General features: G+C 40.6%; 1 protein-coding gene across 1 annotated transcript in view; it reads right to left on the bottom strand.

Moving 5' to 3' along the window:
• The window catches only part of bckdhb (branched chain keto acid dehydrogenase E1 subunit beta), a 312,116-nt gene extending 298,591 nt beyond the window's left edge, over window positions 1–13,525 (bottom strand). The window contains exons 1-2 of the mRNA XM_072553417.1: window positions 13,338–13,525; window positions 5,631–5,708 (exon numbers count right to left, since the gene is read on the bottom strand). Of these exons, the coding sequence (XP_072409518.1) occupies window positions 5,631–5,708; window positions 13,338–13,482 (223 nt within the window). The 5' untranslated portion in view covers window positions 13,483–13,525. The remainder of the gene's footprint in view (window positions 1–5,630; window positions 5,709–13,337) is intronic.
• Window positions 13,526–15,120: the final 1,595 nt, after the last annotated feature.

Below are 15,120 nucleotides of genomic sequence, written 5' to 3'. Positions count from 1 at the left end.
GCACTGTCCCATAAGAAGAGTTTGGGCAAACTGGACCTGTATTCTGTAGCGTTTCAGAGAATGAGAGGTGATCTCATCGAAGTTTACAAAATGCTTATAGGAATATACAGGGTGGATGCGGGAAAGCTGTTTCTCCTAGTTGGAGAGCCCAGAACCAAGGAGCACAATCTTAAAAAAAGGAGGACATCATTTAGGACTGAGATAAGCATTTTACTTACTTCAGTATTCTCTACTACAGAGGGCTATGGAAGTTCAGTCTTTGAATATATTTAAGGCAATGATTGTTAGATTTCTGCTTATAGTGTATTATGGATGGTGTACATAAATGATATTGAAATGTTTGATCAGCCATGATCGTATTGAATAGGAGGTCAAGCCCAATGGACTGAATGGCCTGTTTTTGTTCCTATGTAAAACATCAACTATTTTGAATGGACTTTAAATAACATTTTGTTAGGAATCTGGGAGCATTTCCAATCACAGGAAATGCTTGTCTAAAAATGTACATGCATTCCATTGAGAAACTGGAATGTGGAACTGTGGATTATCTGTTGTTGACTGGAAAAGCAAATAATTGTGGATAAAGTCCAATTTGAGGAGACATGGGTGAATTTCATGATCCTTAATTACTGGACAACAGACTTGGGATCTGTCCTGTTCAATGCCCAGCAGACGTTTCTGGGATTAAGTTGTTGTTTGTTTTCACAGATCTGAGATGTGAGTTGTTGAAGAATATTGCAACAGAAAACCAGTCTCTCCGAACGTCTGTTTCTATGCTGTACATCTCTATGACAATCACTCTATGACACATAAGGTGAAATGATCAAAAGCTCTCTCTCTGTGAAATAGTTTGAATCCCAGATAAAGTTTTAAACATCATAACTCCTGTTTCCCATTTGAATTTGAAATTTCACTGAAGATCTTCCATTGTTCTATTACTATCAGCATGTTGTTCCTTTCTTTGATTATTTTTTCTAAATTCGTAATAGCTTCACAGAGCCATGTTGTCTTGTTTGCTCATGAATGTGTGTGATGGGAACTAAGGGGACTTAGTTTAATTCGGTATTGTAGCTTAGTTGATAACCAGTTTTGCCGCTTGTACGAAGAATAAGTTTATTTATAATAAATGAGTTATTTTTGAATTTATTGAAGAAACCTGGTGAAAGTCTCATTTGCAGTAAAAAGGAGAAACAAATAAACAAGTTTGCTGATTAAGATAACAGATTTTAATACAGCTCATGGGGTACTGACGGTGGATTTCCATTGCACTCCTCCCCTCATTCAAAGCAGAAGGCTGGCCATTTAAAGGATATTGCATGAAATATTCATTTCAACAAATCATTTTAAGAGGTTTTAAAATTGTAGATTGACTTGTCCAGATTATAATTGACAACATTATTAAAATAGCCACCATGCACTTACTCAGGTTGAGAGACAGGGTCTGTGCATTTATTTATACAGCTCCAATATTTAATTATCTAAGAAAACAGTAATTTTTCAGGAATCAACAAAAAAATTGAGTCTTTGCTGAGATCTATTAGAAACGTACAATATATGGTACCACTAGAATCTGCCTTTGCCCTATGGAAAGCCCACAAAGATCTACCAGTGAATAATATCTTACAATCCATCCCTGCCCTTGTATTGTCAAATGTCATGGAGCTGAGACTTCACAAGATTTATGTTGCAATCCTAAAGCTGTTCCTACAATGTGAACAAAATCCAAAATAGCACCCATTATACTAAACTATATGGAAATCCCCAAAATATTAAGTAAAAGTATCACAGAACACATGCATTCTAATATTTAGAAAAATTAATAGGATAAAAAGTAAAAGATAAATAAATTAAAGGTTATCAGCTTTTGCATACAAGCATGTATACCTCAAATGATTTCACAAAATATATTTTGCCAAATTTAATGTCAAATCCAATTAAAACAGAAAAATCTCAAAATATAAAGTGATGAAACATTTGACTTTTTCTATTCACTATAAATCAGTGACCACCTCCCCCCCCACCCCCCAAAGCAACCTTTTATAAAATGACATGTTCCCCAACTCAGCATATGCAACACAACGGAGATCTGCTAGTTTATAGCATAAATTTGAGCTCAAGAGATGCATGGATGAGTTGTTACACTGACAAAATGTGCCACTGTGGTATTTTGATCAAAAACTGTGAAAGGTTAATTCAATAATTTTTTGCACAAAAATGAAACAAAGTTGTGCAGCTTCCTTTACCATATTTTATTTGACGAATAGGTTTCTCATTGACGCGATAAAATATCAGTTTCTCTTTAATTATTCCAGAAGCACAAGCAGCATCCAGATTGGAACATGTAAAACTGAATTACCAAATAAAATATGCTAAGTATCAGCATTACACTGTTGTAACAAAATGCCAAATTCCTATTACTATATAAAGTGTGATAGACTTCACAGCAAAACTCCAGAAGGTGCAAAAGAAAAACACCACTGGCCGAATACAACAGGCTCTGCAAACTTTAAGTTACTTTTATTGAAACTGTTCTTCCTCTGTCAAATAAAAAGTAGTGGGCAGAACCAAAATACTAATCAAAATGATATATCAATATAATCTGTGAGTGCACACTGTGTGACATGTATGCAGATTTTTTTATATGACCTTAAAGTGATTTGGTATGCCAAGAGATACAAGTACAGAAGAGGGAACATGGGAGGTAGTCTTTTGTCCTCTTGTTTGTAAAGTCCTTTGAGTACAAAGGAATTGCAATTCTAATTAGAAGGAAATGGTTACTGGGCATGGCTTTAAATAAGTAGAATTTCAGAAAGTAATTATATTGTTTTCCTGTAATACTATTTTATACATTGCTACAAAATAGAGAAACGTGCAACCAATCACATCACAAAACATAGCTGAAAATGTGTTGCTGGAAAAGCACAACAGGTCAGGCAGCATCCAAGGAACAGGAGAATCGACATTTCGGGCATCAGCCCTTCTTCAGGAATGAGGAAAGTCTCCAGCATCTGCAGTCCTCACTTTCTCCTCCATCACAAAACATAATCAACTTTTACTCCTTTCAACTGATTGATGGGGGTGTCCTACTTTTTTGTTTTAATTAGCTAACAAGAAACATTTCAGGTAGATCTGCTCCATCTGTAGCACACGCACTATTTAGAAGACTACAGAATACCCCAGTTGCACGATCATGTCTTTTTGGCTTTTCAACTCTAACCAACTGAACTCTTGTCCTTGTCCTCTCAAGGACACTACATTATTATAACTATGTAACCAGTTTCATTTGTTCTTCATCTTTTCTTAGCGCATGGCATCCTTAAGCATTAAGTAGCTTATCTTCACCATTTTTGTGATCTCCACAATCCTTCGAGCACGTTCCTACCTGATACTACTTCCTTCTGGAGTACTATGCAATACTCTCACATGTCTTATTCCACTTTTCTACTTCTATATACTAGTGCTCATCTCCCCAAATATTTAGTTTAAATCCTAATCAACTATATTTCCTGCAAGAACATTAGTCCTTGTTGAGATGTACCACGCCCTTTTGGAATGAGTGCCTCTTCCTCAGAGCTGGTCCAAATGTCCTAAAAACATAAATGCCTCCCTCACCCGTGCAATGCATCCACCCAAGGATTGATTCTCCATCTTTTTATTTCTATTCTCACTAGCATGTGGCACAGGGTTGAAGTGGCACTTCTCAGACATCAGGTTTTGGATATCCATGTTAACCACACATCAGTCTTCTTCCCAAGTTGTTGTACCATTTGTGCACAAGTAACAAGGTCCAAAATTCTTGTTATAATTTTGACAGCAATCTTGGTCATATTATTTTTAGCTTGTTGTTTAGGTGAGAGCCGTACAAGAATGACAACGATGAGGGTGTTTCACAATTTTTACTAAGCACAGGAAACAAACTAAAGGTTTCTGTAAGACAACAGTTGGTAATGGAAGAGGGAAGAAGTTGTAATTTGACAAACCAGTTTTTCCTGTAACACCAGAAGCATGCAATAGCTAGTTATCAATAGTACTCATTGTAAGAGACAGGACACATAAATGCAATTAACTATGCCCAGTTTCAAAATTAATTCATCTTTAGCCTAGATCATATTTTTGATCTTACTTTGAAGAAAACCAGCAAATAAATTCACAGATAAAATGTATAAATGAAAACATACATTGTAAGTATCATGGCTATTTTCTTTATCTAAAAATTGTAGCTTCCTTCTGTATTTATTTTTATAGCTGGCCTGCAATATAAGCCAACACCATGAAAACGGCCACCTCCCACTTCCGCAAACCCTACTAAAGAAAAACAAGCCAAAGAGTTGCATTTTCATGCGGGTTGGTAGTGTTCCCCAAGACGTGAGCCTGACAATCTCAGACGACAGCAGAGGCTGCAAGCTGCAAACACGTGCTGGATGCAAAGCCTGCCTCCATGCACCAATGCTCCTGTAGAAAATTAATTTAAAAAAACAAGAGAAACTAAATACAGCCCTCGAGCCACTCCTCATATGCCTCCCTCTCTCCCTCACACATTCATGCTAATCCATGCCACCTTATTAATCACTACCTACCCAAATACCACCTCTTACTCACAATACCACACTAATACAAATCTGTTTTCCCCATACACTTCTCGCCACCTAATGCCCTGTACCTATCTGCATAACTGTTCATATTCACCATGCCATCCTGAGCTCCTGTATCCAATCAATGATCCTCACAAGATGAATGCAAACCTATGCCTCTATACTCACGCCTATGTTCCATGTCAGCTTTGGCAGTTCTAAATATGTGCACAAACCTTTTAAGCATATTCATCAATAGTTTTAACAATCCCACAGGGTACCGGGTCTACAAATCTCCTCTCAATCCACCCACTTACCACCCCACCTCTTCCAAGAGCATAACATCTCAGCAGCCTTATCTGGAGGAATACCTTAGCTCCCCAAAAGCCATCCAAGAAAATGCACAAATAAAAGGTTTGGTCTGCTTTGCTCATTCTGGATAGTGGTAATAGCAAAATGGGATTTAAATGTCAACAGCTGATTGCTAGCCATTTTAACTATTTCCATGAATTATTGTCATGAAACCTGAGCTGACCACAACACAGGCAAGATTTCCAAATTCCAGAGATTTTTACTGTGGAAGTCTGGGTCTATCAATTTATATCTTAATACGCATGGCAGAAAAAGTTGGGGTAAATGGGTCTGGGTGGTTGCTCTTTGGAGGGTCGGTGTGGATTTGTTGGGCCGAAGGGCCTGTTTCCACACTGTACGGAATCTAATTTAATCATACATAAATAAATAATTAAATAAATAAATAGATACAGGACTTCTTCCCCCTCTCATAAAATGGATTACATCTCAAATTAACCTATCTAAAACATCACTATCTCCATGGGCTTGAAGAGGAAGACACAAACATAATGTCCTATAATAGCCCACTATTTGCTTCAGAGCCAATGCTGGATTGCATTAATGCATGAACAGTCCACCAGAAACCACTTTAAAAAGCAGGGGATAGATATAGATGATCTAGTGAAGAACATTTCCTGATTTCACTTCCATCTCTCAACCAGTCACACCCCACAACCTAATAAAGACAACAAAAGAAAAGTTACATACTTGCAGTTGGATCTTTTGCCAAAATGTTGTCCAAGGCACTTGTAATGGATTGAAAAAGGTTCATCTTCTGAGTTGGACCTTCAAAAAAATACAATTTGGTTTCATTACAAACTTCAACACTGACTAATGACTTTAGATTAAATTGTTCATAAATTTAAGTTTTTAAACAAACTTTTATTATTCTAAGGCAGAAGAAAATATTAAATATTGTCATTTTATATTTCCAGCATAGCATTTCAGAAATGCACTTATACTTTCACACCCATTTCTTGATCATGGATCAATATATCAGTAAGCTGATGCGAAAGCTTTTGATTTGTCAATAAAAGTTCTTGAAAAAAATATCAATTTGTCACTTTCGTTTATGCAAAGATTGTCAACTACTTCTTTCGAAATATGGAAAGGCATCTGTAATAAAGTATGAAAACTGGCAAACACAAATAGTAATGAATCAAATTTTGGTGGACAAGTAAGAGCACATTCATTACAGCAAATTAATTGATTAATTGATTTATTGTCAAGTGAAGTACAGTGAAAAGGTTTTGTTTATGAGCAGTACAGGAAGATCATAGTAGGCAAGGATGTTCAGATCAAAAAGACTTGCACAGAGGCATACAGGTTATACTGCACAGAGCGTGCGCTGGGCAAGATCAACATTAGCAAAATCAACGATATTTGAATCTAGAAAGTTCATTCATCAGTCTAATAATGACCAGGAAGCAGCTGTTCCTGAACCTGTTGGTGCCAGTTCAGCCTTCTGTATCTTCTGTTTGACAGAAGCAGTTGTAGGAGACCAATACTGGGGTGTGATGGGTCTTTGATGATGTTGGCCCAGCCTTTCCGCAGCCATGAGTCATGTAAATGGAGTCTATGGATGAAAGGTTAGTTTCCATGATAGTTTCAGCTGTGCACACCACCTTTTGTAGTTTCTTACGGTCCTGGGCAGAGCAGTTACCATATCAATCCATTATGCACCCAGATAGTATGTTTTTAATTGTGCATCTGTAGAAATTAGGTGAGGTTCCTTATGGACATGTCAAATTTCCTGAGCTGCCTAAGGAAGAAGAGATGTTATTGTGCCTTCTTGACCGTTGTATCTACATGGTAAATCTAAGACAGCTTGTAGGTATCATCAATCTGAGGAACTTGACTCTCTCCACCCTCTCAACTTCAGTTCCTTTGATATAGATGGGGGCATATTCTCATCATTTGTTTTTGAAGTCGATGATCAGTTCTTTAGTTTTACCGATGTTGAGAGAGGTTGTTCTCATTGCACCACATCACCAAGCCCTCTACTTCCCTTCTGTATTCAGAACATGAAAAGATATAAACTACTGGTCAATTTACCTGCTTATCTAATATCATTGTACCACTGATCTCCCTGATATCTTTAAAAGACTTACCGGATTTGCATACTATTCCATGACACAAAATTCACATTTGCAGCTCCACTCTAAATTATCTGTTAGTGGTCACACTGGACTAAAGTCTTCTGGAGGGAGGAAAGGAGAAGTAAATAATAAAAAGAGGAAAAAATAAGTATAGGCTTTTGGATATGTTTCAAAGTCATTATTCTTAAACCAATTTTAAATTCTGCAACATGTCATCACTCGCCTACTACTCCATGTTGTTCAGAAGTACACTTAGACTTTCACACCCATTTTTTGTTCATGGAACAATAGATCAGTGAGCTGATGCTTCACATCTGGGATCTAAGTCCAGAACTGTATTATTAGTTTGCTATTTTTTCTTGGTTATTTAGTTGGGAATCGTAAACCTTTCAAGTTATCATTTAATTTTTTGAATAATAAAATAAAGTTAGTTAAGTGTAATACATGTCCTTCTGCATAATGGCCAATAATTATAACTAAAATACAAGAAAAACAATATAATTGTTAATATCAACTAAAACATACATAGAAAGGAATTCCAGAGGATGGAACTTGAGTTTGTTGCCAGCGATACAGGTGGAATACACAAGAGATTATTGTTGCAACAATATGGAATCTGGGGACTATAAGACTATAGATAATGGTAAAAAAAAGAGAGGAGCAAGATCATGAATGAATTTAAGCGTAAGGATTACACTTTCACATTTTATACATTGAGAAACTGGAAGCCAATGCAGATTGGCATGACAGAGATATCAGTGAGCTGAATTTAGTCAGGTTATGATACAGGCAATGATTTGAACGAACTGAAACATTTGGAGTGGAGACTGGTTAGGTGACCATTGAAATGGATGAGTTTGGAGCGAACAAAGTACACTGAAAACTCTGACATACTAGGGGGATCTCGACTTACAAACACTCACTTGTAAACGTGATCCCATACAGGGAGGTAATTTTAAATATTCAACATACAAAAATTTCCTTTACTTATAAGCAGCTGCTTTATATTGTCCTACACTGTGCGCCAGCTTGCATACAAATCAACTTGCAAATGGAATCAGCAACAGAATCCATTCACAACACGTGTGCTGGTTGTCTTTATGAGGAGTTTCAACATCTCATTGATTTGAAAACAAATCCATGTTATCTAATGGTTTTAATTACAGCATGGAAACACACTCCTGAAGTTAAACTATCATCCTTGACCTCGTCAGCAGTAGCGGCAGCATCCTCCCAACTAAGCAAACAATCTATTTCAAATGAGATGCCTTCATATGTACCTGCTAATTGCTAAAGATGCCAGTCCTTATGCAGCAGGTTCTGTCACAGTTGCTGCAAGTGAAGCTATCAAGTGTGGTTGTTAATTGTTTTCAGCACTGGTGTCTGACACCAAGCTCATGTAACACCTGGTCCTGGTGGTGGCACATAAATTTTCCTCTGATGTCAGCTAGTGACGCCCAGGTGCAATATTTAGGGTGTTCACATCACACTGGCTAGTATCCTTGAAGTGGAGCTTTGGACTACCCTAACAGTCATCTGGCTTTGGCTACCTCACCATACAATACCTTGGATGCATGATTGTCTTAGAACATAGAAAAGTACAGCACAGAACAGGCCCTTTGGCCCACAATGTTGTGCTGAGATTTAATCCTAATGTAAAATATAGTAACTTAACCTATGCACTCCTCAACTCACTGTTATCCATGTGCATGTCCAGCAATCGCTTAAATGTCCCCAATAACTCTGCTTCCACCACCACAGCTGGCAACGTATTCCATGCATTCACAACTCTCTGTGTAAACAATCTACCTCTGATGTCTCCTTTATACATTCCTCCTAATATCTTCAAACTATAACTTCTCGTACCAGTCAATCCTACCCTGGGGGAAAGTCTCTGGCTATTGACTCTATCTATTCCTCTCATTATTTTGTACACATCGATCAGGTTTCCTCTCTTCCTCCATCTCTCCAGAGAGAAAAGTCCAAGCTTATTCAACCTTTCTTCATAAGGCAAGCCCTCCAGTCCAGGCAGCATCCTGGTAAACCTTCTTTGCACCTTCCCCAAAGCCTCTGTATCTTTCCTATAGTAGGGCGACCAGAACTGGACACAATATTCCAAGTGTGGTCTCACCAGGGACTTGTAGAGCTGCAGCAAAACCTTGCGGCTCTTAAACTCGATCCCCCTGTTAATGAAAGCCAAAACACCATATGCTTTCTTAACAATCCTATCCACTTGGATGGCAACTTTGATGGATCTATGTACCTGCACACCCAGATCCCTCTATTCCTCCACACTGCCAAGAATCCTGTCTTTAATCCTATATTCAGCATTCAAGTTCGACCTTCCAAAATGCATCACTTCGCATTTATCCAGTTTGAACTCCATCTGCCATTTCTCACCCCAGTTCTGCATCCTCTCTATGTCAAGCTGCAGCTTGCAGTAGCCCTCTATACTATCAACGACACCTCCAACCTTTGTGTCATCTGCAAATTTACTAAACCACCCCTCAACCTCCTCATCCAAGTAATTTAGAAAATCTACACAGAGCAGAGGCACAAGAACTGAGCCCTGCGGGACCCTACTCAACACTGACCTCCATCTACAATGACTCTCTGCCTTCTGTCAGCCAGCCAATTCCGAATCCGGATAGCCAAATCTCCCTGTATCCCATACTTCCTGACTTTATGAATGAGCCTAACATGGGGAACCCTATCAAATACCTTTCTGAAGTCCATATTCACCAAATCCACTGCTCGACCATCGTTGACCTGTCTTGACACCTCCTCAAAGAACTTAATAAGATTTGTGAGGCATGACCTGCCCCTCACAAAGCCATGCTGACTGCCTTTAATCACACTATGCTTTGCCAAATAGTCATAAATCGTATCCCTCAAAATTCTTTCCAAAACTTTGCTAACTACAGACATAAGACTGACTGGCCTGTAATTGCCAGGGATTTCCCTACTACCCTTCTTGAAAAGAGGAACAACATTCGCCTCCTTCCAATCTTCCGGTACGACTCCTGTGGAGAGGGAGGAGGCAAATATCCTCACCAGCCTTCTCGCTTCCCGGAGCAGCCTAAGATAAATCTGGTCTAGCCCTGGGGACTTATCAATCTTAATGTTTTCCAAAATTGCTAGCACATCAACTTCATCAGTCTTGATCTGGTCAAGACTGTATCCCAGCGCCTCTCAGTTTTCATTTACAACAAGTTCCCTTTCCTTTGTGAAAACTGAAGCAAAAAACTCATTTAGGGCTTCCCCGATGTGCTCAGACTCCACGCACAAGTTCCCTCCGCTATCCCTGATCAGGCCCTACCTGATCATTCTCTTTTTACTCATATGTGAGGAATATGTCTTTGGGTTCTCCCTAATCCTTCTTGCCAAGCCTTTTTCATCTCCCCTGCTGGCTCTCCTCAGTCCATTTCTGAGTTCCTTTCTTGCAAGCCTGTAATCCTCTAAAGCTGTGCTAGATCCTTGCTTCCTACGCCTTCCGTAAACTGCCTTCTTCCTTTTGACGAGAAGTTCCTCTGTTCTCGTCACCCAAGGTTCCTTAATCTTAACCCTTCTTACCTATCTCAGAGGAACAAATTTGTGCATCACTCGCAACAACTGCTCCTTAAATAGTCTCTACATGTCTGCTGTGCCCTTTCTGTAGAACAATTGCTCCCAGTCTGTACTTCCCAATTCCTGTCTGATAACATCACAATTTCCTTTTCCCCAATTAAATATCTTCCCTCGGTAACTGCTCCTTTCACTCTCCAAGGTTATGCTAAATGTGAGGCAGTTGTGATCACTTTCACCAAAGTGCTCTCCCACCATGAGATCTGACACCTGTCCTGGCTCGTCGCTGAGCACCAAATCCAAAATGGCCTCTCTCTTAGTCGGTCTGTCTACATACTGAGTAAGGAAACCCTCCTGAACACACCTAACAAAAATGGCTCCATCCAAACCATCGGCACTCAGGAGGTTCCAGTCGATATTGGGAAAGTTGAAATCACCCATAACAACAACCCTACTACTTTTGCATTTTTCTAGAATCTGCCTGCCTATGAGATCTTCAATCTCTCTACTGCTATTAGGTGGTCTGTAGAAAACCCCCAGTGCGGTGTCTGTTCGTTTGCTGTTCCTAACTTCCACCCATACTGACTCAGTAGACAAACCTTCCTCAACAACCTTTATTTCTGTAGCTGTTATGCACTCTCTAATTAGCAATACTACACCTCCTCCTCTTTTTCCACTCTCCGTGTTCTTTTTAAATGTTCTAAACCCTGGAACATCAAACAACCATTCCTGCCCCTGTGAAACCCACATCTTCATTATGGCCACAACATTGTATCCCCAAGTACTGATCCATGCTCTAAGTTCGTCACTCTTATTTCAGACACTTCCAGTCTGTAAATGTGCCAAGACCAATCTAGCAACCTTTATTTGACAAGTGCTCCCAAATTTGGGAGCCCTGTCTTCAAAATGACTGCCGCATCCATGATTTTGACCTGCAAGGATATATGCCACAGACAGCAACTTTTACATTGTTCAGCATCTTTTCTTAATAGCTGCGTAATCACTGTTTCACAACCATACAACAAGGAGCTGAGAACACAGGGATAACAAATCATCAACTTTATCCTAAGCATCACCAGATGTTACTCTGTATGCATTTTAAGAGTCAGCTAACAATAGTTGCCAAGTGTGTATCAAGTCTTGCATCAAGGGATGGATCGTCTGTCACCATGGGCCTGAGATGGCTGAATTTGCTGACCACTTCCAGCAGGGTGTTATTTAGTGAGACCAGGGTGGAGGTTCAAGACCTCATACCATGATCAGTTTTTATGATGCTTATAATCAAGAACAAATCCAGACCCATGAGAGACCGTCCATCAGTCCTGGTCTCTCAGTTTCCATCTGAGAGTCTAGCACAGTAACAGTGTAGAGGAGTTCTCTTGATCAGGCCACAATGTACTTAGTCTTCATTTTCAGTCTCGATAGATTGTAGAGCTTACTGAGTTGATGCAAGTGGACTCCCTCCATAACCACAGGGAAAGCAAAGATTAGGAGCACAGAGAAGAGAGCTAGAAGCAGCCCAATTTCACTCCATTCTTCACTCAAGTTGTTAGAAGTGAAGACAAAATATACAGTACAATGTACATTGGCATAGAACACACAGGTGAGACAGAGGTTCCATGGTTAGCCAAAACCACATAGAGTTCTGTCCTGTTGATGACATTAAATGTCTTCCTGAGATCACAAAGTACATTCAAGATGTACATCCTGTGCCCTACAATTCTCTTGTAACTGGGACATAACGTTTGTGCCCACAGTGCTTTTGCCTGAAACGTCGATTTCGAAGCTACTTGGATGCTGCCTGAACTGCTGTGCTCTTCCAGCACCACTAATCCAGAATCTGGTTTCCAGCATCTGCAGTCATTGTTTTTACCCCACAGTATACTTGCCAGTGCAGAAACCACAATGTGTTTAACTAAACATCAGCGTAACATATTGGAATCTCACCTATGAAGCAAAGATGATAGAATCTGGACTGCACTGGAACTTCACCAACCTCAGGAATGCTGCGCCGTCAGAGATTATTTTTATTTTAAAATGAGACATTAAACTAAGATCTGATCTTCTATCTCAGGTGGGTACACAGAAGTTGCACAGAAGTCAAAGGGGAGCTCAAAACCAGCAAAATCAGAGATTGGTTCATTGCAGTTTCCAGCACTTTACTACGAGAGAGTGCTGTTGCGTTCCCTTACATTGCAATATTTACGTAAATAATGTTTGCATTGATTGTGCGGCACTTTCCGAGAGTGTAGGCTTCGATCACAGTACAATCATCATACACACAATAAGTAACTACCACAGGGTTACACTCCTGCTGGGGAGGGTCATATTAACAGTTGTTTTGGAAGTACCGAACTTGATGAAAAGAGAGGCGTGCTGCCGAATTTCCGCCCGATCACCTTTGGCAGCAGCTCTCTCCTTTTATAAATATTGTGGGACCATACTGTCAATGGAGCAGGGGTGGGTTTAAAAGTTACAGAGAAGGAAACGTTCAGCTTCCACAGAAAGAGCCAACAGAGTCGACTCGAGTAGACCGAACTTTCACCGGGATGCAGTGGGCATTGCGCGTCGTGCACTGTCAAAAACTCCTTTCCTGCATGTCACTGTCTCCCGTGTGTTGCTAAAGGGGACCCCTGCCCTATCATCACTGTCATTGATTCGATGCAGTGAGGTGAGTCGGAGCTGTGTCCTCCTCTCAACCCCGGCTGGTAGGACAGACCAGCCCCCTCTCTCTCCCTCCCTCAGCTCTCACCATACTGAGCGGGCTCGGGCTCCGGCACGAAGGTGAAATGCGCCACCGACCGTTGGGCCGTTGTCGTCACTGCCGCTCGCACCAGCCTCGCGCCGTTGCGGTGAAGCGCCACTCGTGCCAGCCCCAGCACAGCCATAGCCGCCATCTTCCGCCTCGTCCAGCAGACGGTGCCACAGCCGCGGCCTCACCATTGGCTGGTGGCACCCCTCTGCCGTCATCGGCGCAGGATATAGAACTTTGTTTTGGCCGCGATGCATTCTGGTCATTGTAGTTCCTCAAGGGGAAAGTGTAGGCAAGAGACGAAGGGGAGGCAGAGAGAGTACATGGAGGCAGAAGTGTACAAGGGCAGGTAGGTGAGGTTGACCTTGTACAAGGCACCTGTTCGGCCTCAACTGGGGTATTGTCTACAGTTGTGGGCGCCACCCTATAGGAAGGATGTGAATGCATTGAAGAAAGTGCTGAAGAGATTGACATAAATGAGAAACTTCACTATTAAGGATATATTAAAGAGGTTAGGATTGTTCTTCTTGGAGAGATGAGGGTGAGAGGAGATTTAGTAGAGATTTTTTTTACAACGTGCAGCAAGTTGGACAGTGTGGATAGGGTGAAGTTGTTCCCACTCGTAAAAGAAACAAGACGGAGGGGACACGCTTTAATAGTTATGTGCAAATGAAGCAAGGGTGATGTCAAGAAAAAAAAGTTTCCACACAGTGAGCATTTAGGGTATGGGACGGCACTGCCCAGAAATGTGGGTGGAGGCAGTTTCAGTTGAGGAATTCAAGAGAGCAATACATAATTTCTTTTGATAGAAATTATGCATAAGGATATGGCAAAAAGGAAAGAGGCACGAGGGAATAGTCAAATGTGGAAGACAGAGGGTGGTGGTGGTGGAGGGTTGCTTTTCAGATTGGAGGCCTGTAACCAGTGGAGTGCCACAAGGGTCGGTGCTGGCTCCACTACTTCTTGTCATTTATATAAACGATTTGGATGTGAACATAGGAGGTATAAGTGAGTAAGTTTGCAGATGACACCAAAATTGGAAGAGTAATGCATAGCGAAGAAGGTTACCTCAGAGTACACTGGGATCTTGATCAGATGGGCCAATGGGCTGAGGAGTGGCAGATGGAGTTTAATTTAGATAATGCAAGATGCTGCATTTTGAAAAAGCAAATCAGAGCAGGACTTATACACTTTAGTGATAAGATCCTGAGGAGTGTTGCTGAACAAAGAATCTTGGAGTGCAGGTTCATAGTTCCTTGAAAGTAGAGTCGCAGCTAGATAGGATAGTGAAGAAGGTATTTGGTATACTTTCCTTTATTGGTCAGAGTATTGAGTGTAGGAGTTGGGAGGTCATGTTGCGACCGTACAGGACGTTGGTTAGGCCACTTTTGGAGTATTGCGCACAGTTCTGGTCTCTCTCTTAAAAGAAGGATGTTGTGAAACTTGAAAGGGTTCAGAAAAGATTTACAAGGATGTTGCCAGGGTGAGAGAATTTGAGCTATAGGGAGAGGCTGAATATGTTGGGGCTGTTTTCCCTGAGTGTTGGAGGCTGAGAGGTGATCTTATAGATGTTTATAAAAGCATGAGGGGCATGGATAGATAAATAGACAATGTCTTTTCCCTGGGTGGGGGAGTCTAGAAGTAGTTTAGGGTGAGAGGGGAAAGATATAAAAGGGACCTGAGGGGGCAACTTTTTCACGCAGAAGGGGTGCATGTATGGAATGAACTGCCAGAGGAAGTGGTGAAGGCTGGTACAATACAGCATTTAAAAGCATCTGGATGG

This window comes from Chiloscyllium punctatum, chromosome 3 (genome assembly GCF_047496795.1).
Source record: "Chiloscyllium punctatum isolate Juve2018m chromosome 3, sChiPun1.3, whole genome shotgun sequence".
In the NCBI taxonomy this organism is placed as follows: Eukaryota; Metazoa; Chordata; class Chondrichthyes; order Orectolobiformes; family Hemiscylliidae; genus Chiloscyllium; species Chiloscyllium punctatum.
Note: the sequence above shows the minus strand (reverse complement) of the source record. Positions and strands in the feature narration are given on the sequence as shown.